Here is a 22,525-nt window from a genome sequence, read left to right on the forward strand (position 1 = left end):
TATCAACTGCCAGTTTATTGCAAATGTATGAAACACTGAAAACTTTTTTTTTTCTTGAATAATTATACATGATTAAGAAATCCATGCACACTGATGCCTGTGTTTTCTCATCTGGACTGAGCAGATTTGTATTTTGAGATGATCTTTGCATACTCCCGTCCAGAGTGATATATGGCTCGACTCAGCTTTGCATCAGAGAAGTCCACATGGAACAATCCAAAACGAACACTGAATCCATCAGCCCATTCAAAGTTGTCCAGCAGTGACCATGCGAAATATCCGCGGACGTTGACACCATCCTCTCCGATAGCTACACATGGAAGGACACAGAGAGCTTAGTGACTTGTAATTTTGGGCACATAACAAGACTTGATGCGAGTGCAGTATTTTTAAACAGAATAATCCCATCTTTGTGACATGACAGGAGAAAAGATTAGCGTCATTATTAAGATTTCTAAAGAATATCTAGGGGTGATGTATTTGCAACAAGTGACAACAATGTAGCCTACTGTGATTTTATAGCAAGTCAGGCACTAACTGTTTTTTTGTATGACTGGATAACAGCTACATTTTATACCAAATTTTACTTGACAAAAGGTTTTGAGTAGAACTCTATATACAGTGGTCTTGGATACAACTGATTGCCAGGGTGACTTCTGGGAGTATTTTTTTAAAAAGTACAAATTCCAGAAGTACACAAGAACAGCATATGGCTACTCAAAAAAACAGAAGCGCAACTTTCAGTGTGGATCTTTGCGTAACTGTGAAGAGAAAAGAAAGTTGTGCAGCTGTGGCGATCAAGAGGAAAGTGAGATTCTTTTTTCTCCGTAACGATGTTAGTTGTATGTCACCGGGCTGCAAACACAATCACATGACAAAAGGAAAAAAAAATGCAAAAAAGAAGTGGCATGGTCAGCTGTCATACAGCACGTTTTGGTGGCTTAGGCCATTTTGGGTTGTTACACCCACAGATACCGCAAGACATTGTGTTCTCATGTGCAAAACACATAAGAACACACAACTCAACGCCAGTGTCCTCCACAGTCATGGTATATTGTCTACCAAATGCATTGAAGATATGGTCGACTCAATTGTGTGCAATTCAATGGCAAAAGCATGTGCTTACAGTGAGTGTAGTGAGTGCCTCCTCAATGCATATCCAACCCTTAAACAACCTGGGAAAGCAGAGGTTTGTGAGGCCCAATGGACCACGGAAAGGATCCATAAAGAAGAAAAATCCTCCGTAATTACAGTCAGTAATGGCCTGGTTAGCCAATTTCAAGAAAGGCCCAACAGATTTAAGCAACTCATCTTCAACATCAGATGGCAATATACAGCCTACAGGCAGATCAGGGAGACCCTAAAAAGAGATGAGTGCATGCTGCACATTGATTTTAGAGAAAATTACTTGTGCAAACACAGCCAAGAAATTCAATCAGTTCACTGTGAAGGATGGCACCAACAGGCAACTCTCAACACAGGGGTACTTTACACTGCTGAAGACCAGTCACCTCTCGCCTTCTGCTCCATTTCTCCAAGTCGACGGCATGACCCTACAGCTATTTGGGCCCTCCTTGACCCAGTACTTGGGACGATAAGGCGAAGGTACCCTGAAGTAGAAAAACTTCACTTCTTAAGTGATGGGCCACCCAGTATCGGCGGAAGGGAAACTTCTACCTAGTCCCCACAGAGCCATATAAACTAGGATTTGAAAATGTCAATGGGAATTACTTTGAGACAGGACACAGCAAGGGGGCACCAGATGGTGTTGGTGGAACGCTGAAGAGATCAGCAGACAGCCATCAAACATGGAGAGTACATCCCTAATGCACAGATCTTTTATGAAAACCTGTAATGTGCCAACTCTTCAGTGGAGTTATTCCACATAAGTGAAGATGATGTTGAATCAAAGCCAGAGGTAAGAAAAGAAACTAAACATACCCCTTACTTTTTACAATTACCAACATATATACATGTACTTATTCATATCTGCTGGAACTGAATTCTGAATAGATCTGTTGAAAGAGAATAAAACAAAAAATGATCTACCTACCTACCTACATACTTACCCAGATAGATAAACTGAAACAGAACCTACCTGCAGTACAGTATATACTTATCCAGGTAAGTCTGCAGAAAAATAATAAAATAAGTGGATTACCTACCTATATACAGTGCTTATCCAAGTAGAACTACTGAATTAAAATAGAATATAAATACCTACCTATTTACTTACCTAATTCGGTCCGCTGGAATAAAAATAAAGTAAATGACCTACCTACCTATATACTTACCCAGTTAGATCTGCTGAAACATAATAAAATGGAATGTGAATGGTGCTAAGTGTGTCACCAGGCAAGTTCAAATACCGGGACATCACACGGCTGCAAGAGAGACGGAGGTATGTTGGACTGTACCTGTTACCAGTTAATGGAGGCAACAATAAGTGAAGAAGATAACCATGTCCCTGCATCTGACGGAACAACTGAAACCAGATGGCGTCCACAATTCATTGAGGTGAAACATATCGGAAAGTGGTGTGTGGTGAATTATGATGATGAAGTCTATCCTGGCATAGCATTGAAGTGGAAGAGCTCACACATTTTAATGGTTAAGTGCACGCACCAAACAGGATAAACAATGTCTTCTGGCCAAGTTCCAGAGAAGATATTACAGTGCATGTCACAGGTGCTGGGCCATTTATACTTGGTGCGTTGTCTGCGTAGTAAGAGGCCTCCACTCCCATATTCTGCCTGATCTGGTTCCAGCTATTCTGCATAATTTGGCTGTCTTTATAATCGGGAGATGATGAGTTGTACAGACGTCTATGACGCCGAACATCTTCAGCTAATCATTCTTTGAAATGATTCATTGTTCATGAATGTACATTTATGTTTCTTCTCAAAATTGCGTTTCTCTGTGGTGTTTTCATAACTGTTAGAAGGTTTTTAAGATGTAATTCTTCAAGAGCAAGATCAAGAATGTATGTGAATCATGACATTTTTTGATACCCTAAGTACCTACAAATAAACAAACAAAACAAATTAAATTCTAAACTGAATAAGCATGGGAGAAAATGATTTATTTCATATAGATTGAGAATATACCCATTTTAAAAGTTGAATAAATGTTTCATTTTCATATTTTGTCATGTTTTGTGTGTTCTGCTTTATATGTCCACCTTGTTATCTTTATTTTTAAATAATAATTCAATCATACTATGAAATATCTGTATATATAATCCAGTGCGTTCAATAACTAAGTGCAGGGCAATAATATGCAAATAAAAATTGCATCCAAATATCAAAGTTTTCTCAATTAGAAAAAAAAGTGCAAATTGTATGTTTCTTTAAAAACAGATGATTTTCATAATGTATTTAATTTATTTTTAATTTGAAACTTGGACATCATACCTTTTCAAAAAATCTTAATACTGCAATGAAAACAAAACAGTAATGTATATGTCCATGACAGGGTGGACATAACTTTTGGTTTATTCTCTGACTATTGGCCCATAATGATCTGAAAATATGTGTGGGAGGTCAGCTAATATATATTTCTCCAACTTAAGTGTCTACTATTTATAAGACATAAAGTGAATGGGAAATTACGACCAAAATGTGTGAGAATTGTGAGGGTTGATATTGACCCAACTAGTAAAAACACATCAGTGCGCCACATGTATTGTGACATTTTCCGTTTTATTACCATGAACACAGACACTGTAGTTTGTTTTAAGCCAAATCTACATAATGCAGCTGTAAATACCAACTAGAGCACCTTATGTGTATTCATTTACATGTGAAAGGAGTCTCCTACAAGTGCACTATAGGCCTTTTTTTTTTTTTACAGACATTTTGACATGTGACAGTAAGTAAAACACAGGAGTTAAAAAAAATAATGATGGCTGAACTCCATTTAGCTTTTTTCAGTCTCAGGGATCTGGTATTGTGCATGCTGGCTCACTGTCACGCTGTCCTGACTTACTGGCACACTTAAACAAAACGAAGCCTCTTTAATGTTACTTGTGCTTTTTCTACTATGACAAGTAAAAATGTGTGCTGTTGAAAAGGCTCCTGCTTGAGTAATGTTTGCTAAAAACTACACTGTCCAGCTGTTAAAATAAACTATATTTTTGACCAGACTTTAAAGATTTTTGGAGGGAATGACTGGGCTTGGGGCAAAGTGCAACAGGCAGGTTGGGGAAGTCGGACAATACTGAATAATGGACTGACAGATTGCTGGGTTTTGGTCTTTTCATGGTATTTGTTAAAAATAATAAATACATAGAATGAAGCCAGTCTTATGCTTCATGGCCTAAAATTGAAAATAATGTGTTCTTGGCTCAAAGAAAATCCGTAACACATCCAGGTTTTGTTTCCACTATGATAGTTTTTTCCCCATTTTGAATTTAATGCAAAACCTACTTAGTGATATATACAGTATATAGCCCCAGTACAATATATAAGATATAATAAATATACACAGCATTCTGACAACTAAAAGAATTTATCCATAGTGCACAAATTATGTTGTTGTCAAATATGTGCATAACAAAAATCAGGTATGATTCAAAAACACTAGATGCTACAGCAACCAATCTTTGCATCTTGATTTGTAACAGAAGATGCTGTATTATGCCAATTACACTTGATTGCAGGAGGGTTAAAGGTGCATCAGACAAAATTTGGTCCTGACAAAGCAGTTTATCAGGCAATATTTTCATTAGCAGCTGCAAGCCTAACACCAAAATTATATGCAGAAAGTTTTCTCCATTGGTTTGGACCCTACTACTGTCTGCTACTGGCTATTGACTTGTTTCAGTGTATTTAGGAGTACAGATTTACCAGCTGTTACCTTTAGCTACTTCAAAGATGGTGTCCTTGTAAAACTCAGAGCGCCGATCATCCTCAATTTCCAGTGGCCCCACCTGAGAGAAACCATTCTCTGTAATGTAGACTGCTGGGTTGTTGAAAGTGTCCTGGAAAGTCAGGGGACAAATATTATTGTCAAACAAGGCATCTTAGCTGTCAGACATTCTAGAGAGAGACAGATTGGTCTACGGTGTGCCGTTAAGCTGCATTTCAACAGTGCCAATCTCAAACTAATGGTCTGTGACAAGTCACAACAGCAGGAAATTGCTCGTTTGCAAACACTGTTCAGCAAAGTAACTGTTTCATTCAATGTGACAGCACTAATGAAGCATCAATGTGTTTCTGGAGGTGTTAAAAGGAGATTACTGCATACAAAATCAATAGCAAGACACTAAACAAATGTCAGTGTTCTTCTCATTTGGTTGAAGGCGATTTGTTTTCTTGTCGGTCAATTCAGGTTGATGTTACGAGAAAAATGACTTCACATTTCAACTGATTGAATTCAAAGTCAAAATAAAGGATGTGGTTGTGCCTCGTTTGGGGTGATTTTTAGTGACTGTGTCTGTTGACTTCCACTGAAACATGCAATAAAAATGACTGCAAGAGATTAATTATGAGTAGTTATTTTACCTTGATGTACTTCAGAAGTTTCCTTAAGCCATGGGGCACGACAGCCAGCCAGGAAACTCCACAAATAGGCCAGGATGGATCCAAGACTTCTTCTGCATCTTGGTCGCTTTTCACGCATAATACCTGCCCACAACCCCCTCTTGGCTTGACTTTACGAGACGTATAATAGTTCAAGGCGAAGAAGTCAGCTGTCCCCAACACAGCAGGTTCATCCTTTGAGAAACTGGGCAGTCTTGAGCCGCCACTGTATCCCATCTTCTTACTTTGAGCATCAATGGCAGATCTCATTACTTCTGGATAATCTCCCGTGACAAACACTGGCCAGGCAAACCATCCAAGTGTAAACGCAAGGTAACGTTCAGCAGCAGCCACATCCTCGGCACAATCTGGGTGTAATGGCTCAACCCAGTCACTGTTGATGGCCAAAGACACAGCACCTCTCTGCTTCGGCCTGTAGAAGGAGTTGTAGCTATGCCAAGCCATAGCATGGGCACGCAGCATGTTATGCCCCACCACATAGGCAGCAATTCCTGGTTCTTTTAACCCTGGGGCATGGACGCCGTCTTCGTGACCCAGTTTGGCACACACGTACGGCTCGTTGATAGTGATCCAAAGTTTGACCCGGTCCCCAAATGTTTGGAAACAAAACTGAGCATAGCTGTCGAAGAGGGTTGCTATACTTGGTGATTTCCAGCCCCCTTGGTCTTGCAGAGCTTGAGGCAGGTCAAAGTGGTAAAGTGTGACCATAGGTGATACATTACAGGCCAGCAAATCATCAATCACCTTGTTGTAGTACTGTACACCTGTAGGACAGTGCTGTTGTTAATGGATAATAAGGTAAAACACTAGAACCATGGCATCTAAATCAAATAAGCTTGCTCTGGTGTGCTTGGTCTTTCAAGGATATGGAAAATGGAAATACCTTTTTGACTGACATGTCGTGTGGTCCCATCAGGCAGTAGGCGGGCCCAGGAGAGAGACAAGCGATAGTGTGTCAGTCCAAGCAGCTGGATGCACTCCAGGTCTTTCTCCCACAGCTCATAGCTGTTACAGGCCACATCTCCATTCTGCTCCCCAAACACTTTGCCTTTCTTGTGACAAAATGTGTCCCAGATACTTGGTCCCTTGCCGTCTGCCTGCCAGCCCCCTCAACACATACACACATAAAGCTTGTTTTTTTAATTTCATAAAAGTAGGTAGGATGTTGACACAAAGAAAAATCACTGTAATGTTTCTGTTGGGACTTTCAGTGTGTCTGTGGGTTTCATTGAATGTATTGGGACTTTGTCTTTGGCTATACTCCAACAAATACTTGTTCTAATTTTGCTCCTATTGTAAAATTGTAGCTTTTTGCAACGTGGCTTTTGTGTGGTGACAGTGTAACATTTTGATTACTAATGTCAAGATCTATATACTGTCTCATACAATCTCTGGTTTGAGAAAATCACCATTCCTTGCGCTTTTTGTCTGTTGTGTGCCATCTTAAAGAAGTGAACACATTATTAAGAACACCAGTGCAGTTTAATGCAATCTAATACAAAAGCTCTGCAAGAAATGCAACCTTTGTGGAGCCTTTGATATTCAGTTTGTTAGTGGTGTGGATCATGGCTAATGTTATCTCTCAAACAACAATTTAACACAATGACTGTAATATCACCACAAACCAAGGCAGAGTTGTAGTTAGAACAGACTTGAAACCACATTTTTACATACCGCACAGCAATTATGCGCATTTTTGGATCACTGTAGAAGCATTCACTGAGGGTTTAATTAGAAAAAAACTTAAAGCAAGTAATTCTAGTCTCCAGGAAAGCCTTGCTTCTTAACTGTGGTCTCTATTGTAGTGTTATTACATTAGACTCCACAGGTGATTATATTGTGTCCATGCCCAGGTTGTTTACATACCTTCTATTTGATACGCAGCAGTTCCCGCTCCCCACGCAAAGTCACACGGGAACATTTTATTGAGACACTAAAACGAAAGCAGCTGTAAAGTTTTTTACTGCATTATAATTGCCTTGTGTGTCTGTGTCTGTATAATCTCCCTTTTAAAGTGTCCACATTGAATGCAATGTGGACAACGTGCGACCAGGAACAACTCCAAAGTGTGACGTTTGCAATAAAGGAAAAAAAAAAGTTACACTTTCACACCATTACCTAATATGCTTTCTCTTTGCTTCGTTTTGGTACCGCAGTAAATGTTTCTACTTGACCAGTGTGGATAAATAATAATAATCAAACCAACTTCAGTTATAGGGTCAATTTTTACGATTTTCACTCGAGAGTTGTGTTCACGACTGCCGGTCTACAAATCTTACAAAGAGCGCTTGAAGGCAGCACGTACTTTGCAGTCCTGCGTGATGACGTTTAGACTGGACTTGTTTGCGGACGTGAAACTCGCACAGTAAACATGTTAAGATGACATGCAGATATTCTGTATTAGCTTATCATACAGTATTACAAGAAATGTTGAAGTTTGCAATAATGTTTGGCATTATAACGTTAGCTAAATTATGTCTTGTTCGCATAAAGAGCAGACAAAATAAATTGGCCTTAAGTATTTCCATATTTATACATCATGTATATTATATATAATAGTACGTTATTGTGTATAACGCAAACAGTCACATACAATGTGAAGTCCTGTCTGCAGACAAAAAAGGTCAAAGGTTGCTTGTCAATGAACGTCAAGCCTCGCAGGTCCTGAAAACAAATAGACTGGTGGAGGTGAAAGCATTATAGCCTGAAGGCATATGTTGAATGACTCACACTACAATGCTGTCCTCTGGTCTAGTCTTCTACAGAATAAGTGACTCACTCGACCTGATCATAACAAAGAAAATGGATTGTTTGCCAAAGGGCAAGTCCTTATCAGCTGTATGTCCTCCTCACACAGCTACACAGATACAAGGATTTTTGCCCCTCATGTGATTTAATCTTTCATGGCTATTATGTGTACAGTAAACTAGACTGACGTTATTGAGACAACAAAACTGAATAGTGATAACAGCAGTCATGGTGTACATAACTTGATGGATATCAAAATGTTTGGGGTCAGCGGTTAAGGTTAGGAAAAGGGTTAGGTTTAGGCAAGTAGTGGTTATAGTTAGGGTTGGGTTAAGTCTCCAGGAAATGAATATAAGTCTATGTAAATACCTCAAAAGTGACTTGAGTAAACCAGTGTGTGTGTGTCTGTGTGTGTATTTGTAGTTCAACCTATGAGAATGTGTGACTGTTGATCTGTATGACCTTGCTTGAGTATGTGTGTGTATTTATACAGTATATGTGTACGTGTGTATATGTAGGTATTGTGGGTATGTATAAATATATGTTGTTTCTTCATTATTATTATTTTATTATCTTTTAATCTACTTGTTTCCCTTCTTTTTTCTTATTTAGCACTGCATTGCATACCTATGCTTGATGTTTATGTCTCTTTTTAAATGTAAAGCACATTTAGTTTCCTTGTAATGAAATATGCGCTATAAATAAAGATGCTTTGCCTTGCATTGCCAAAAGTAAGAGTTCTCATTGTGCAGAAAAGTACAGTATATCATAGACTTTAATAGTACACATTACAAATGCATTTATGTACATTTTACTGGAGCAGTTGGTCAAGGAGGAGCAATAACTTTTGGTAGTTTAAAGCATCTATGCATCATGTTTTATGAACTCATCATTGATTTGTTTTCACTATATCTGTTAAATAAAGAGTGCAGTAAAACTGCAACAGTTGCCTCTTAAATGTAGTAAAGCGCAAGTATAAAATAGTACGGAAGTGCGCTGTACTCGTATAAAGTACCTCAAAAGTGTACAATATCACAGTACTTGACTAAATGTACTTCCGTTCCACAACTGGAGAAGAAGGTCTACATCAGTGCAATAACTGTATACAAACTGTAGAAGACCAAAAATGCATTTGTTTAGGATTTATTTTTCCTTTTTTTTGAAATGCAGACCGGATATGGTTTGCATTTCATGGGACTTGACGAGAGTGGAGCCTGGGGCAGGATCATGGGAAGAGATAGGACTTCTCTCAATGGAACTTGCTTTGAATACTTTACAAAGACACAGGAGGACTAAAAAAAGAGACAAAACAACCACTTTGGATACTTTTTGTGACGTAATGTCGAGTAATTTGTTTAGTTTTTTTGAAGATTTACACCACACTTTGAGCTGAAAGGGGCTGTTGTTGTCGCTTGCTTCTCTTTTTGTGTGTGGGGTTTTTTTTTCATGAGTAATTTGTGCCTTTGGAGTGAGAAGGAAAAGGTTCCTCGCTGTTGTTGGGTTCAGTCTGAAGCTCAGAGGAAACTTAAGTGAGAGTTCCTGAAGTTAGTGCGGGTTACCCGGGATGACTGCAGCCGCCTCCCGTGGGAAAGACCCTCTGACTTGGACCCACGCTATGGCCAACAAAGAAAACCTCCCAACAACTGGACAAGTTATTTAGCAACCAGCGAGCATACGCAGCTTTTGAATTTTTCGGGATTAGCAGAGTTGGAGGAAATGAACACCTCGCCAGCATGGAAAAGGAATTATAAATGAGTCGTTTGGCAAACAAAGAAGAACAGTCGGACTGAATACCGCCGAGCGAAGGGAAAAGCCTTGCGAGAAATGGAGGAGGAAGGCTCACTTGAGCCAAACAAAATACTGGCAAATGTCTCATTTTTCTCTTTAACAGGGCCCGGCTTTCCGGTCACCTTTTTATAACAAAGCTAACTCCGTATCAACAGCCCGTCTGGCGTTATTAAAACCAATCTATTCTTCTCTTTGCCAAATGCTGCAGTGCTTTTCTAGTCGTGCGTGAAAATGAGGGTGGATGTGTTGCAGTTGTTTGTGATTTTGCTGCTCAGCGGCGGCGGAGGCTCTGCGATATCATCTGATTGCAAATCATATGATGAACGCTCGAAAAGCTCTGGGAAGAGCCTGCCAGCCGATAGGAAAGTGGTGTGCAGCAACATGGGGCTCCATCAGTTGTTACCCCCGGATTCCTTCCCCAACAGGACAGTCACACTGTGAGTATACAGGAGATGCTTTTTAACATTCACTGCACCACTGATTCTGTAAACTAATGAAAAAGCAGTTTTACATTAAAGTTTGGATCTTGGAAGTTTTATTACTCTTTCACAGTACTCTTTTTCCCCAATATTCTCTGCATTGCCTACTTCTAAATTGTAAATTTGTTCTCACTATGTGGACCTGAGCATGTTTTTTTTTGTCCACCATATTCCTAATTAAAGGGAAAATTCTGAATCAGGTATCCTGTTCCTCTTTCACAAGATAAATGTGGCATGATAAGTAGTTCTCTTAAGCTATACTTGTGTCCTTTCCTTGTCAGCCATACATCACTCTTTCACAGCTGCATACTGTAATGGTGTAAATGTAAACCCTGTGTAACAGTAACCGCCTGTCCGCCTGTAACTGTAGTGATTCACACACACACACAGGAAGATGTTTTGGCTACTCAGTCAGGGCTCACACGCAAGAGCTATTCACTTGTCTTACCACATCTCCAAGGTATTTTAATAGCCTAAATGTAGAGCTGTGAAAAAAAACCTAGTGTTTTTTCCTCTGCCCTGAAATACACACTCTAATTTGGAGTATTTTTATACTGACAACACACCTCAGTAAGCCTAATATTCTACCCCCTTTTGTTTTTTTTAAGAGGACAAGAATTATACTTGTATATGCATCAGCTATCAGTTTTATTTTTACGTTTGTTTGTCTTTATGTGGCCTTTTACATCCAGAAAGGATGAGACACACAAGTCATTGTGCACAAGTGTATTTCCCTTTATAATCCTGCTCATGGATTGAGGTCATTAGATATTTTTCTGCAGGCCTTTGTGTTATTAGGGTTACTTAATTTCAAGTCAAACCAGATTTAATAAAAGAGCAGTCTTGATGTTGGTTTACCACACAGTGCTTGACAGAACAGAACAAATGACGTGAACAAAAACTAGCAAAAAGAAATTCAAAGCTTGTGCGTCCAGAGCACTTGTGCTTTGTGGTGGTGGTGAGCGATGGGGGGAAATATGAGAATACCAGGGCAGGGTGCAGGACTAGAAAGAAAATAATAGACTCCAAGGAGGGAAAGGAAGGGAGTAGGATTTGCTGGTACATTAGGAGTTAGAAGAGCATTTCTGTATGTTTGCTTCAAAGTAATGTGCATGTGATTCACAGTGAATAGATTAAAACATGTGGTTTCCAACACGTCATAGGTTATTAGAGTTAAATATCTACCATTCATGCAGCCATGTTGGTTTGTAATCAATTCAGGACTGTATGGAAATACACTTGTAGATATTTGAAATGTGCTTGAGTAAGGTAATCCAGAAGTGAGAACTGTCTAGTCTTATTTTTGGTCACAGTCATACCATTGTAGCATCGAAATGCAGACGCGGTTTGGAAAATGTAATGGCAAGTGAATGTGTTGAAATGTGAACCTGCCAACCCTCTTTGATTGCATTGCTGTAAGCTGTAGAAAACATGACCACAGTGTCTGTGATATCAATTTTTCTGAGGGAACATTGTTAAGCTTGGAGTTTGGGTTGCTTTTGCAGGCGTTTTGTGAGTTATTGGAGCCAAAAAAAAACAAACCTGAATTAGGCCAGTGTGGTGAAGCTGAGGTTGGTCAAACACATGGCGACTATTCAACTTGGAATGATAGCCTGAAGAGATGTTGCAGGTCTTCCTCACTGTCTTCCCATTATGTCTTTTTCAAAATGGATTTATTCTTTTACTTTAAAAGTGTCAAAGCAGCCATTAGAAACGCATCATAAGGAACTTCCACATAAGCTTCAACACTTAGCTGTGGTGAGGTGGCTTGTATTTGATGGCTGACGCTGAAATCTCAAATGTTGGAGCTGACCACCACCGCATTATGCTGAAATCAGTCAATGCTAATGACAAAGTCGATGGGATTTATTGTCAAAAATGGTTTAAACTCATAAATACACATGTACAAATCCGATATTGTGGCAGCTTTTCTATTCATATCCCTACAACTTTCTTCTCTGTGGGCCATAATCATCCCAGCGCCCTCTCAGATATGTATAGAATTTAAAATATGCCAATCCATTTTATCTATGAACTGTTGTAAAGTCACAGTGAAGTGGCGAGTGGGCCCTCTTCCAGCCCTGCTGTTCTCTATGTCTGTATGTCCAGCGAGCTTGGACCCTGTCATCTCCTTCTGACAGTGATGGATCGGAGGCTGAGTCAGGTTCCTCGTGATTTAGCATTGAGCTTAAGTGCTGCAATATGGAGGATGGCCTCCACAGAAGAAGAAAGATGTAATTAGGGAGCACGGATGCCAAGCTGTACAATTCTCAGGGATCCCTTCCAGGCTGCACTTTTGTATTTGTGGACATTTGTTTTCATCCATTGTAGGAAAAACAACAGATCTGTCCTCCACAAGGGGAACTGGCCAATATAAGTTAGTTGTGATTACAGAACAATTCCATTCATCATACTTATCCCCCTCCTTTTGTACTTAAGATTTCCTGTTTTTCCTCTTCAGGGGTCTGGATTCTAATATGTGCACATTTTAATCCAGGCTTTTCAGAGAACCAAAAAAAAATCCACAAGCACACATTGAGAATTTTCTGAACAAGTCTTCAGGCTGTGCTGAACTTATTGAACCACTGGGATAATTGGTTTAACTACATGCCAGAAGACTAACCACAAATATGGGCAAGAACAACCAGATCTCTTCCTACCTTGTCTTTTTATTTTAACCATGCCTGTACATGAGCAGTTAAGCACCTATCATTTTTCCAGACTTAGGTAATCACTGGTAGTATTAGTATACCTTGATATTGAATGCATGTAGTTATCCAGTGCAGTTCAGCTCTTGAATGCCTCCCTGTAGAGAAAAAAAATGAGTGATGCATTCCCCGCGTTTGTGCGCTCCAAATAATACCGCATGCCTAAGTAATCCGAGAGGAAATGACACAAATGTGTTTACAGCTGGCCTGTCCTCCCATGTCAGTGTAGGACCTGGCTAAAATACAAGGGCTTGAATTCAACCTTTGCCTGACACTACAGGATAATTAAGGTTGTGTGAATAGTATGTACGGGTGTGCACATGAGTTTCTATTTCTGTGTACCTGTTTAAGTTTGAGCCTACATACCTGTGCAGACAGGAACTGACTATATTTAAGCTTTCTGTACTCACCCAGCTCATATTTCTTTACAGGGCTTGTTTAGTGTAATCAGGATCCATTCACAGGAGCACCTGGGTTGGACAGTTCAAATAAGCGCACCTGGTTTTGGCTTCCACAGAACAGTGCAGGATTAATGACAGGAAGAAAGCAGGGATTTCCTCCCCTCGCTGCAGGAAAAGCTCGCTCGGTTTGATGACACATCGGAGTGCAGTAAACTGTCGTGTTTCACAGCGGCGCAAACTGGGAGTTAGGGTTACATTCTCATCTGGTTTCCGTGAAACTTCACTCCCCTCAGGTCAGAGCTGTGTAGTAGTTTTCAGATCTTAAAAAAATGATTTCAGATCTTAAAAATGTTAAAGATGATAATAAAGTCAGACACATCAGTTTGGAATGCGTGATCAGTTCTGATGTCAATCATTTCATTCGTTTCTAATCCTCAACGCTACTATATATCATGCCGGGAGCCATTGAAGTGCTTGTTTAACTAGAACACAGGTGCCTGCTGTGCATTCATATCCTAAGAGGATTTGTTTTTGTTACTTTAGTCTAGTTCTCAGCCTGTCATTTCACAGACCTGTTGAGCTTTGACTCTGCCAGGTTGCCCCAAGCCTCAGTTAATCCCAGACAAGCAGTTCAGTTTAGTACATAGACATGGGCTAAGTCTGAGCGATGTCTTCTCGTCTGTGTTCATTTACTGCTCATCTGCTTTTATCCTGGTGTTTGCATGGTGGATCATTTTTCCATTCAGCCCAGAGAGCTATAAGTTGGCCTGTTGGATATTTAAAGAGGATATTGGAAGGGCTTTGACTTATGAGAATGAAGGGGTAAAGAGAGCTAGTTTGACTGGTCCCCTTTTCATCTTTCCTTAACACAAATACATTCATTTTACATGACTAAATATTACCCCAGTGTATCTCCTGTAAAGCAAAACCCCTTTTTCTACTCTTTGGTGCCCATTTTCTAAATAAACCCAAATAAAAAAACATAAATCTTCATACTTGGATGATTTGTGGAACTAGAAAGTGTTGGATAACCACAAGAATTACCTTGGCGAGCCGCAGCACGTTGACCATTGGACCAGTTCCCTTTTCCACCTGAGCTGAGGTTCATTTTTCCATTCAGTATATTCAGAGTAAGTCACTCTAGACAGGTTTTATGAGCTCAACTGCAGCCTGAAACTTATTTGAAAAGTCCTTAAAGAGTTGCAGCTCTGCGCTCCTGGGAGTTCTTTGTCTTAAAGCCCACTGAGCATAAAGAAAGTGTTGAGAGAGAACCAGTTGGCTTTGTCCTTAAAACGCTATGTGCCTGTGAGGGGCTTGTGTAGTGGTTAGCCATTTTTAGTTCATCTCTGGTTAATGTTGTTGCCTACAGCTAGAATCGTATACTTTTTGAAGGTGTGTTTTCCTAAGTGAAAAAGAACCCGGGCCTACCTTCAAAAGTGTCAAATTTATTCACGCTGAAGGCGAGATGAAATGTAGGCCAATGCATTTTATATTCTTCCCCGTGACTCAGAGTAGAAATTCTGGTTCCAGAGATGGCTTTCCATAAATGTCGTCGAGATTTATAGCATTTGTATCTGGGGACAGGATGTGAGATTTGGTAGGATCCCCCTGCAGCTTGTTCCTGGCTTGAACTCAAGCAGGTCTTATCTATGCATCAAGATAAGGGAGACTCCACTCCTCCATCGTTTGAGGCCCAGCCCAAAGAAATTCCATAGACCTCAGGCCGGAGTTCAGAGACAGACAGTAAGGAAGCAGACCGTCTAGCTACAGACGTCCTGAGGGTGGTGGAGACACTCGCTGTTAAATGGCCGTGATCTCCATACAGATTTGAGGCTTTGATGTATGCAAATAAAGCCTGTATACACACGGATACAATGTCAATATCTCTATTTGACTAATAGACATGCGTGGCAATTTGTGCAGTTACACAACAGGATGTAACAACTATAGTATACACCCTAATATTCTACTCACACATACAGTACCAGTCAAAAGTTTGAACACATTTTCTCATTCAAGGGAATGGGGAAGGTGTTTCCAAATATTTGACTGGTATATATCTCAACCTGCAGAAAATATTAGTACTTGTTTAATAGGCAGTATTTTGTCTCTCTCACCAACACAGTGGTGTAAAGAAGACCTAGTTTTGCAGCCAAAGCAGTTTCCAACATGCCGAGGTCACACTCCTGTCATGGGGAAGGAGGGAAGGAAAGAGGGAGGGAGGGAGGGAGGGAGGGAGGGAGGGACAGGGCTAGTGAAGGAGGGTAAGCATGCAAAGAAGGGAGGGATGGAAAGAGGGCAAGAAAAAGGGCTCATGACTCTCAGGAGAACTTTCTTTCACCGATTTATTTTGACGACCCGCAGAGTCACGAGGCTAGAAATGTGTATTTATGCAGCTAGACTTGAATGATTCCCAAGACGTGTTGTGTTGAATTCATAATCTACTCTGTAAACCTAATTATACAATTTCTCTGTGAAGATAAAAAGGGCTGTTCGCACTGTATCTAACCTCAAATAACTTCTTCTGTACTCTGGTCAATATTGGGACCATTCTTTCTTTTCTAATGTTATTATGATTTGTGACCTGTCATTAAGTAGTTGGTTTATGGTGAAATTGGTTTATGGTGCCATAAAAAAAAAAGGTTGGTTATCAGACCAGTATTAAACATGACAAATACTACTACTAAACTGTAGCTGCCTTTTGAATTTGTGATAAACTGAAAGAAAGATTCTACCTTAATTTCTGCATTTTGAGCCTCCCCAACCTGGTATTTACTGGTACTACCATTCTATCTTAAGGTGTTTTTGAGTTTTATGACCATATCTCAGAAGGCTCAGCATTTCTGTCTATACCATCAGATCATGTGTGCACAGGCAGTGATAGAATTTGCAGTCATGAGCATCACCGTGCTTTAACATCTGCCATTCCAGCACTCAAAAAGCCTGCAAAGGGGTGAAACACAGGAACTGTTTGTGTGAGCGCTCTCCCTGAGAGGCAGGGAGCCAAGCAGCAAATCTCCAATGAGCCTCCGCTGTCCAACCCTGTAATAAAACAACCCCTCTCAACACCCCATAATGACTCCAATCTGGCCCCAGGTTGTGGGTGCCACTAGCATGTCACCCACCACATCCCCTCCCTGCTGGCCAGAAACATATGCTAACCGCCGGTCTCTGCTCGGGGTTTTTCTGCGAGTTCTCAGACCCTTTTGGGAAGAGTTAGAGTAGAAAGACGGGGGAACTCTCAGGGACACGGGGATAGCAAGTGGAGCTTTACTGTGCAACTTTGTTTGCAGTGAATCAGCTTAAACTATGCACAGGGAATAAACTGGGTAATAAAATCTGGTTTATTAAGCAGGAAGGAAGTAATTAAGCAACTTGGACCTGACGGTTTAAATTTAGATTAAAGGAGTACAGTGTGTAAGGAATACTGATTTATTTATTTGGGGAATTTTTTGCATTGTGTGCACTTGTTGCGTTGTATGGCATTGCATTTAATCTAGTGTTAGTGGTTTATATGACTGATAATTATCTGTACATAGCACTTTTTTCCTAGGAGTTACACTTCGAGTTTCAATTAAAGGTTTTAATTTTGTGCCACTTAATGGCTACATTTAATATGACCTAAAAGGATGTTATTGTTGCATAAGCATTTACTTAATGTTTGAGGTGTGTGATGGGGGGGATCTGCAAATGTATCATGATGCTGCTAATCTACAGATGACATTATGATACACTTTACCTGTTTAAAGTCAAAGAGGCTTCACAGAAACATCTCTCTTGATCTCATTTTGCTACCTGACTCAAGAGCATTCAGATGCTGCCAATTTAACATGAAAGAAAACACTTGGCTGAATTTCAACTGGTTTTCCTTCTGATCTCTTCCTGGTGGCAGGGAACATTCTGTGACTGAAAGCTAAGTGTGGCTAGAGGACAAAGAGTGAGACTTAATATTGTTATCTGTCAACAAGTAGCGGTGTGGCAGGGTTCCACTCGTTGAAAAAGACACTCGATTCTTTTGAATTCGCTTCCCCAATTTAATTAACACACATTCCTCGCTGATGTTTTGAGCGTTGAGGTTGGTTTTCTATATAAAAATTGTTGTCACTGCCAAACATTTAATGAAGGCCCATATTAAATTGGACTTAGTGTGATGATTTGACAGAACCTGCTCAGCTGCCAGCACTGTGTAATGGAGTAAATATAAAATTACACACCGTTAATTACACAGCAGACATAAACATGTTAAGATCACTAAAATCAGCTTCACTAGCTCTTTTCTTTTGCTTTGCATTAATATTATTACTTTATTTTTTCCCTCCACAGAATTTTAAACAACAATAAGATTCAAGAACTGAGAAATGGATCATTCTTTGGATTGTCTACATTGGAAAAATTGTAAGTATATATATTTTTTCTGCTAGTGATAGAAATGTATCAATGTTTACAGTCAACTCTTGTCTTTCTTACTGTTTTGAATGCATTTTAACATACCTTTTTAAATATATGATTGGATGTACTAATAGAGGAAATAATGTTGGCTTTAAAAAGTCCTTATCATTTACTTGCAAAGCTATTTTCATCCCTGCCAGTGGACTTTACAATGGTAGCTCTGTACTTCACGTAAGATCTACAGTACCAGTGCATTAGCAGGACTTATCAATCACTTGTCAAATGAAGCTTTGGCTCGTGGAGTAGGAGGTCTGTACAACACACGTTGGCTTCACGCCAGTGGAACATCCAGGTCATAGAAAACGAGAAGGCATCCGCACAGCGCTCTGCCTCAGTTAAGAATATCAGTCTGTGATGGAAGACTGGAGATGGCACTAGAAAAGGCTAATTATAGGTATAGCCCCTAGGGTTGGTTGTTGTCTGCCTGGTGACATACTCAACATACAGCTGAGTATGGCGACCTCTTTGCCGCCCACAAGATAGAGTAATAGTAGTATTTAACACAGGCCGTGTACAGTATTTGGAAGGAGAACCTAATGAGGGAAACTACGATGAAGACGGAAATGAGTTAATAATGACTGGTTAAGACATTTATTGGTATATCCGCGTATGTTCTCTGATTTGTTGAACTACAGAGAGATGCCTCTCATGCCATGTGACTCTGACTTTAGAGATAGGAATGTCATCACCCGTGTTTCCTTCCCACAGAGATTTCAAGAAAATGGCTCTGGGCCCGCACATATGGGCCATGGGTGATTTATCACTGTGGAATGACTTCATGCAGATAAAATAACCAGACCATTAATGGCTGTGCTTTTACCCAAGGCTACAATAACACATGTCTGCATTGATATGGAATTCTAAGGGCATGTTTCCCTTGTTATTCTTCCCTGTCTGCCTAAAAAGACCAGAAATCTAGAAGGTATATAAGGCCGTACTGTACCGGCCAAGTGTAGTACAAGATATAGGTTCAAATATGTTCCCAGATGTCTGATACCACAGATTACGGATGCTTGTTGATTTTAGACTTCTTTCCAGACACCCTGTTTTTCTGGGTCATATTAAATAAATGCTGATGTCTTCTCATAAAGGGTGTTGATTCAGTCTTTCAAATTTGGCATGAAGCATCGTTAAACATGCATGACAAATACAGCATTTAACTGTAATTCTGCTTTGTATGGCCACACTTTCAAAGTTTGACCGCATGCCCGTCTTTGATTTGACTCCCATATTAATAAGACATTCATGCTCTTCTAGATTGTTCAGGGATTTGCAGGCGATGTCCTTGTGGGCTCTTGAATTGGGTCAGATGTTAGTTTTTAAAGCTCAAGCCTAGAGGATAAACAGGAGTCTCTGCTGAATGTGTAAAAAAAAAAAAAAAAAAAAAAGCTTTGATCTTCCTCCACCAAGAAAGCCTTTAAGGCATTTGCGTGCTTTTGTCTGTGAGTGGCCAGCCGATTTGGTTGTAAACTGTGTTCTGCCTGTCGTTGCATCAATCCACAGGCAAGTTTACCTCCAAATGCAGCTCCCATTGTGCCTCAAAGGCCCCACCCCACTCCCGTCCACTCTCAACCAGTGAAGCAAGGATGGCTTGCTTGCTTTGTCATTGTAATGAGGCCAAGCCAAGGCCAGAGGTGTCAGCAATACGATTCCCACACACACACACACACACACACTCTGCATGCTGAAGCCTCTCCCCTCTCCAAAATATTCCTATATACCATCCCTCCCACCTTCCATCACACTCCCCTTCTTTTCTCCTCAAACTCTATAAGAGAGAGAGAGAGAGAGAAAAAAAACATCCCGCATGAGTCTTTTTGAATACGCCGAGGCTCTCCATCTTGCCTTTCACCCCTCCTTCCTCCTGCCTTCACAGCTTTTTTTTCCTCCCCTCCACCACCCCCCCTTAGTCCACAAAGAAACTCTCCCTCATTTGGACTGTCGATATCCAGTCGCGAACACTGAGACAGCAGCTGGCTGTGAGTGCCAGAGAGGGGTAGAGAATCGATTACGCCTATCCGGCACTCTGCGTGAAATTGCAAAGTAACTGTGGAGACCGCTGTGTTTGTCGGGGGCCAAAGGTGTCCCTGCTTGGAAATAAGCCACACAGAATCCCCCATTATCACTCTGCTCATAGAAATAGGAGCCAAGCTAGGCAACCGTCACATGCTAATTCCTCACTAAATCCGCTGCTGTGGAGGAATGCTTATTGTGGAAAACAGAGAAAGGATAACAGCTCTAGTGTTGAGTGTTTTCTATAGAACTGATTGTTGTCTATTCAGGAAAGGCACAATATGTATGGAAGAGGTATGTAACAAGGTTAATCAAAAATATAAAGTTAGGCTGAGATGGAAAAAAAAAGTGTGAAAGGAGTCATATTTCTTATAAACAACAAACTGCTGACAAATCTTAAATTTGCTTTACTAGTGAGATTAAAGCCAGCCTGTAACTTTTTTTTTTTTTTTTTAACAGTCTTCTTTTTACACTTTTTACAAGTTGAATTCTTAACCTATAAAATACACCATCACACTCAGTGGTTTTGTCGCTACAACCTTACTTGGTCTGGTATGACCAGAAACTTGTGGTTGCTAATGTTACCAAACAAACTTTAACCAGATATTGCTGTGTAACTGAAATAAAGTACCAGTCAAAAGTTTAGACACACTTTCTCATTCAAGGGAATGGGAAGGTGTGTCCAAACTTGCATGTTAGTTCACTGATGTAATGTCTCTTTCCCATTTAAGCTGTTATAACACTATGTTTTAGTTTGTTTAACCATTCCAATGGTTTTATCCCAAAAATAAAATAAGAAATGAACACATCGACTCAGTCAGGTTGCCAAATAATGTCTTTTTAAAGGATAAAGTAGGCATTATGACTGGAGAATCTTGAAGTGCTACTACATAGATACATAATCTTGCTTTAAGATAAGTTTTACATTGAACACAATTGAGAAGGGCATCTTTTTATGAGTTCTGTAAGGATTATTACCCATTTAAAAAGGACCCATCCGTCATCCTGTTGAACCGGAGCCTTATTTAACACCATAAAAACGACGTGGAGCTCTGTTAATCTTAAATGTGTTACATGTGTCTTTTAAAAATGAAGAAGACTGCCTTTGTGCCCCTGCAAAGATTTCAGCAGCTTGCAAAACCACCCTGCAGTTTGGGGCCAGTTAAAGAAGAGTTCTGGAAAACACTTACGAATACTCAGCCAGCTATTTCAATTTAAGCATGTAGTGAAAACCTGGCATTTCTTTCCTGCAAATAGATTTAAAAGATGCCAGGTCATGTGTGGTCAGCGGTCTCTGGAATCTGAAGTGCAGTTCTGGGTGGTTAAGCACGGGCTGGTTCTCTTTGACTCTACGTATTTTATCCACAAGTATTCCACTATCAGAACTACAGTGTTCTTATCATTAGCAGTGGTTACTCGCAGGTTTATGTGTGACTGATATTACAACTGTGAAGACTACCTGAAGATATCATTCAGTATAACAACTGGCAATGCTTTAATAAAGGTTTCTGAAGCTATTAAGCTAAGCTAGAAAGAGAAAGTGAAGCCTTAGAAGAACAAAACGTCTTGCACACTTTCATCCAAAGTCACGTAATACATTAAAACTTTAAAATCAGCAAAGACAAATCCCCAATGTCTGGAGAACATAAAACAGTCATGCTGGACAATATGTCAGCAAATCAGCAGTATTCATAGTGGCATTGTTTTCTGTTCTGCTAATTTCGTGACTCGCACATATGAGCAGTGAGTCAAACCGGAGCAGGAGAGCTTTTCGTTTGACTCATCAGTCTGTTGCATTCTGGACTCAGGAGTCAGGAGAGGTGGGCTGATAGTGTGTGTGTCCTGCTCTCTGTGACCTGTAACAACTCCGAGCAAAGTTTACATGAAAGCGGATTAGCTTCAGCAACAAGCAAATTAGTAGACTCGACCGTTTTTGGACCCGGTACACACTCTAAAAACTGGCTCTCTAACTGGCTATCATAGTGTTTTTGATTTCTTTATCCTGCCTTCTCATTTTTCTCTCAACACTCCCGCACAGGGAAGCCAGTTCTTGTAGCTCACATCAAAAGCTTTAACAAGCAATAGATTTTTTTGTCTATGACTTATCTGTGGCCACCTACCCACCTTCAGATGACAGCTCTTTGACATCAAACAGGCCGAGTTACCCAGAGGCCCTTTGTGTGGGTTCAGGTGGTGACTAGAAAGCCTCCTGAACCTCCACTGTAATGAGTGACTAGGCAGTGCCAGCACAGGTGAGCACTGCAGGAATTCTGTGACCGCAAGCCTTTGAATCTCAGGGAGGGAGTTCTGAGGGGGTGGGGGGGGGGGGCAACCTGACCCTTAAAAAGCCCTTTAAGGGACAGGTTGTCAGTGTGTTGTAATGATGGGTGGGTGAG

The 22,525-nt window shown here is 40.3% G+C and overlaps 2 protein-coding genes across 3 annotated transcripts in view; one reads left to right on the plus strand and one right to left on the minus strand.

The window, feature by feature from the left end:
- gba3 (glucosidase, beta, acid 3) lies at positions 1 to 13,407 on the minus strand. 2 transcript variants are annotated; one of them, XM_042400792.1, is made up of 5 exons: positions 13,311 to 13,407; positions 6,427 to 6,651; positions 5,505 to 6,307; positions 4,858 to 4,981; positions 1 to 310 (listed from the first exon to the last, which is right to left on the minus strand). In XM_042400792.1, exons 1-5 carry the CDS (start codon positions 13,390 to 13,392, stop codon positions 108 to 110), a joined length of 1,437 nt encoding a protein of 478 aa, XP_042256726.1. In that variant the 5' UTR covers positions 13,393 to 13,407; the 3' UTR covers positions 1 to 107. The 2 variants fall into 2 exon arrangements, with proteins under 2 accessions (XP_042256726.1, XP_042256727.1); XM_042400793.1 differs by lacking the exon at positions 13,311 to 13,407 and adding an exon at positions 7,410 to 7,852.
- adgra3 (adhesion G protein-coupled receptor A3) overlaps positions 9,473 to 22,525 on the plus strand; it is a 27,704-nt gene continuing 14,651 nt past the window's right edge. Inside the window, exons 1-2 of the mRNA XM_042400791.1 lie at positions 9,473 to 10,516; positions 17,991 to 18,062. Of these exons, the coding sequence (XP_042256725.1) occupies positions 10,311 to 10,516; positions 17,991 to 18,062 (278 nt within the window). The 5' untranslated portion in view covers positions 9,473 to 10,310. The remainder of the gene's footprint in view (positions 10,517 to 17,990; positions 18,063 to 22,525) is intronic.

This window comes from Thunnus maccoyii, chromosome 22 (assembly GCF_910596095.1).
Source record: "Thunnus maccoyii chromosome 22, fThuMac1.1, whole genome shotgun sequence".
In the NCBI taxonomy this organism is placed as follows: Eukaryota; Metazoa; Chordata; class Actinopteri; order Scombriformes; family Scombridae; genus Thunnus; species Thunnus maccoyii.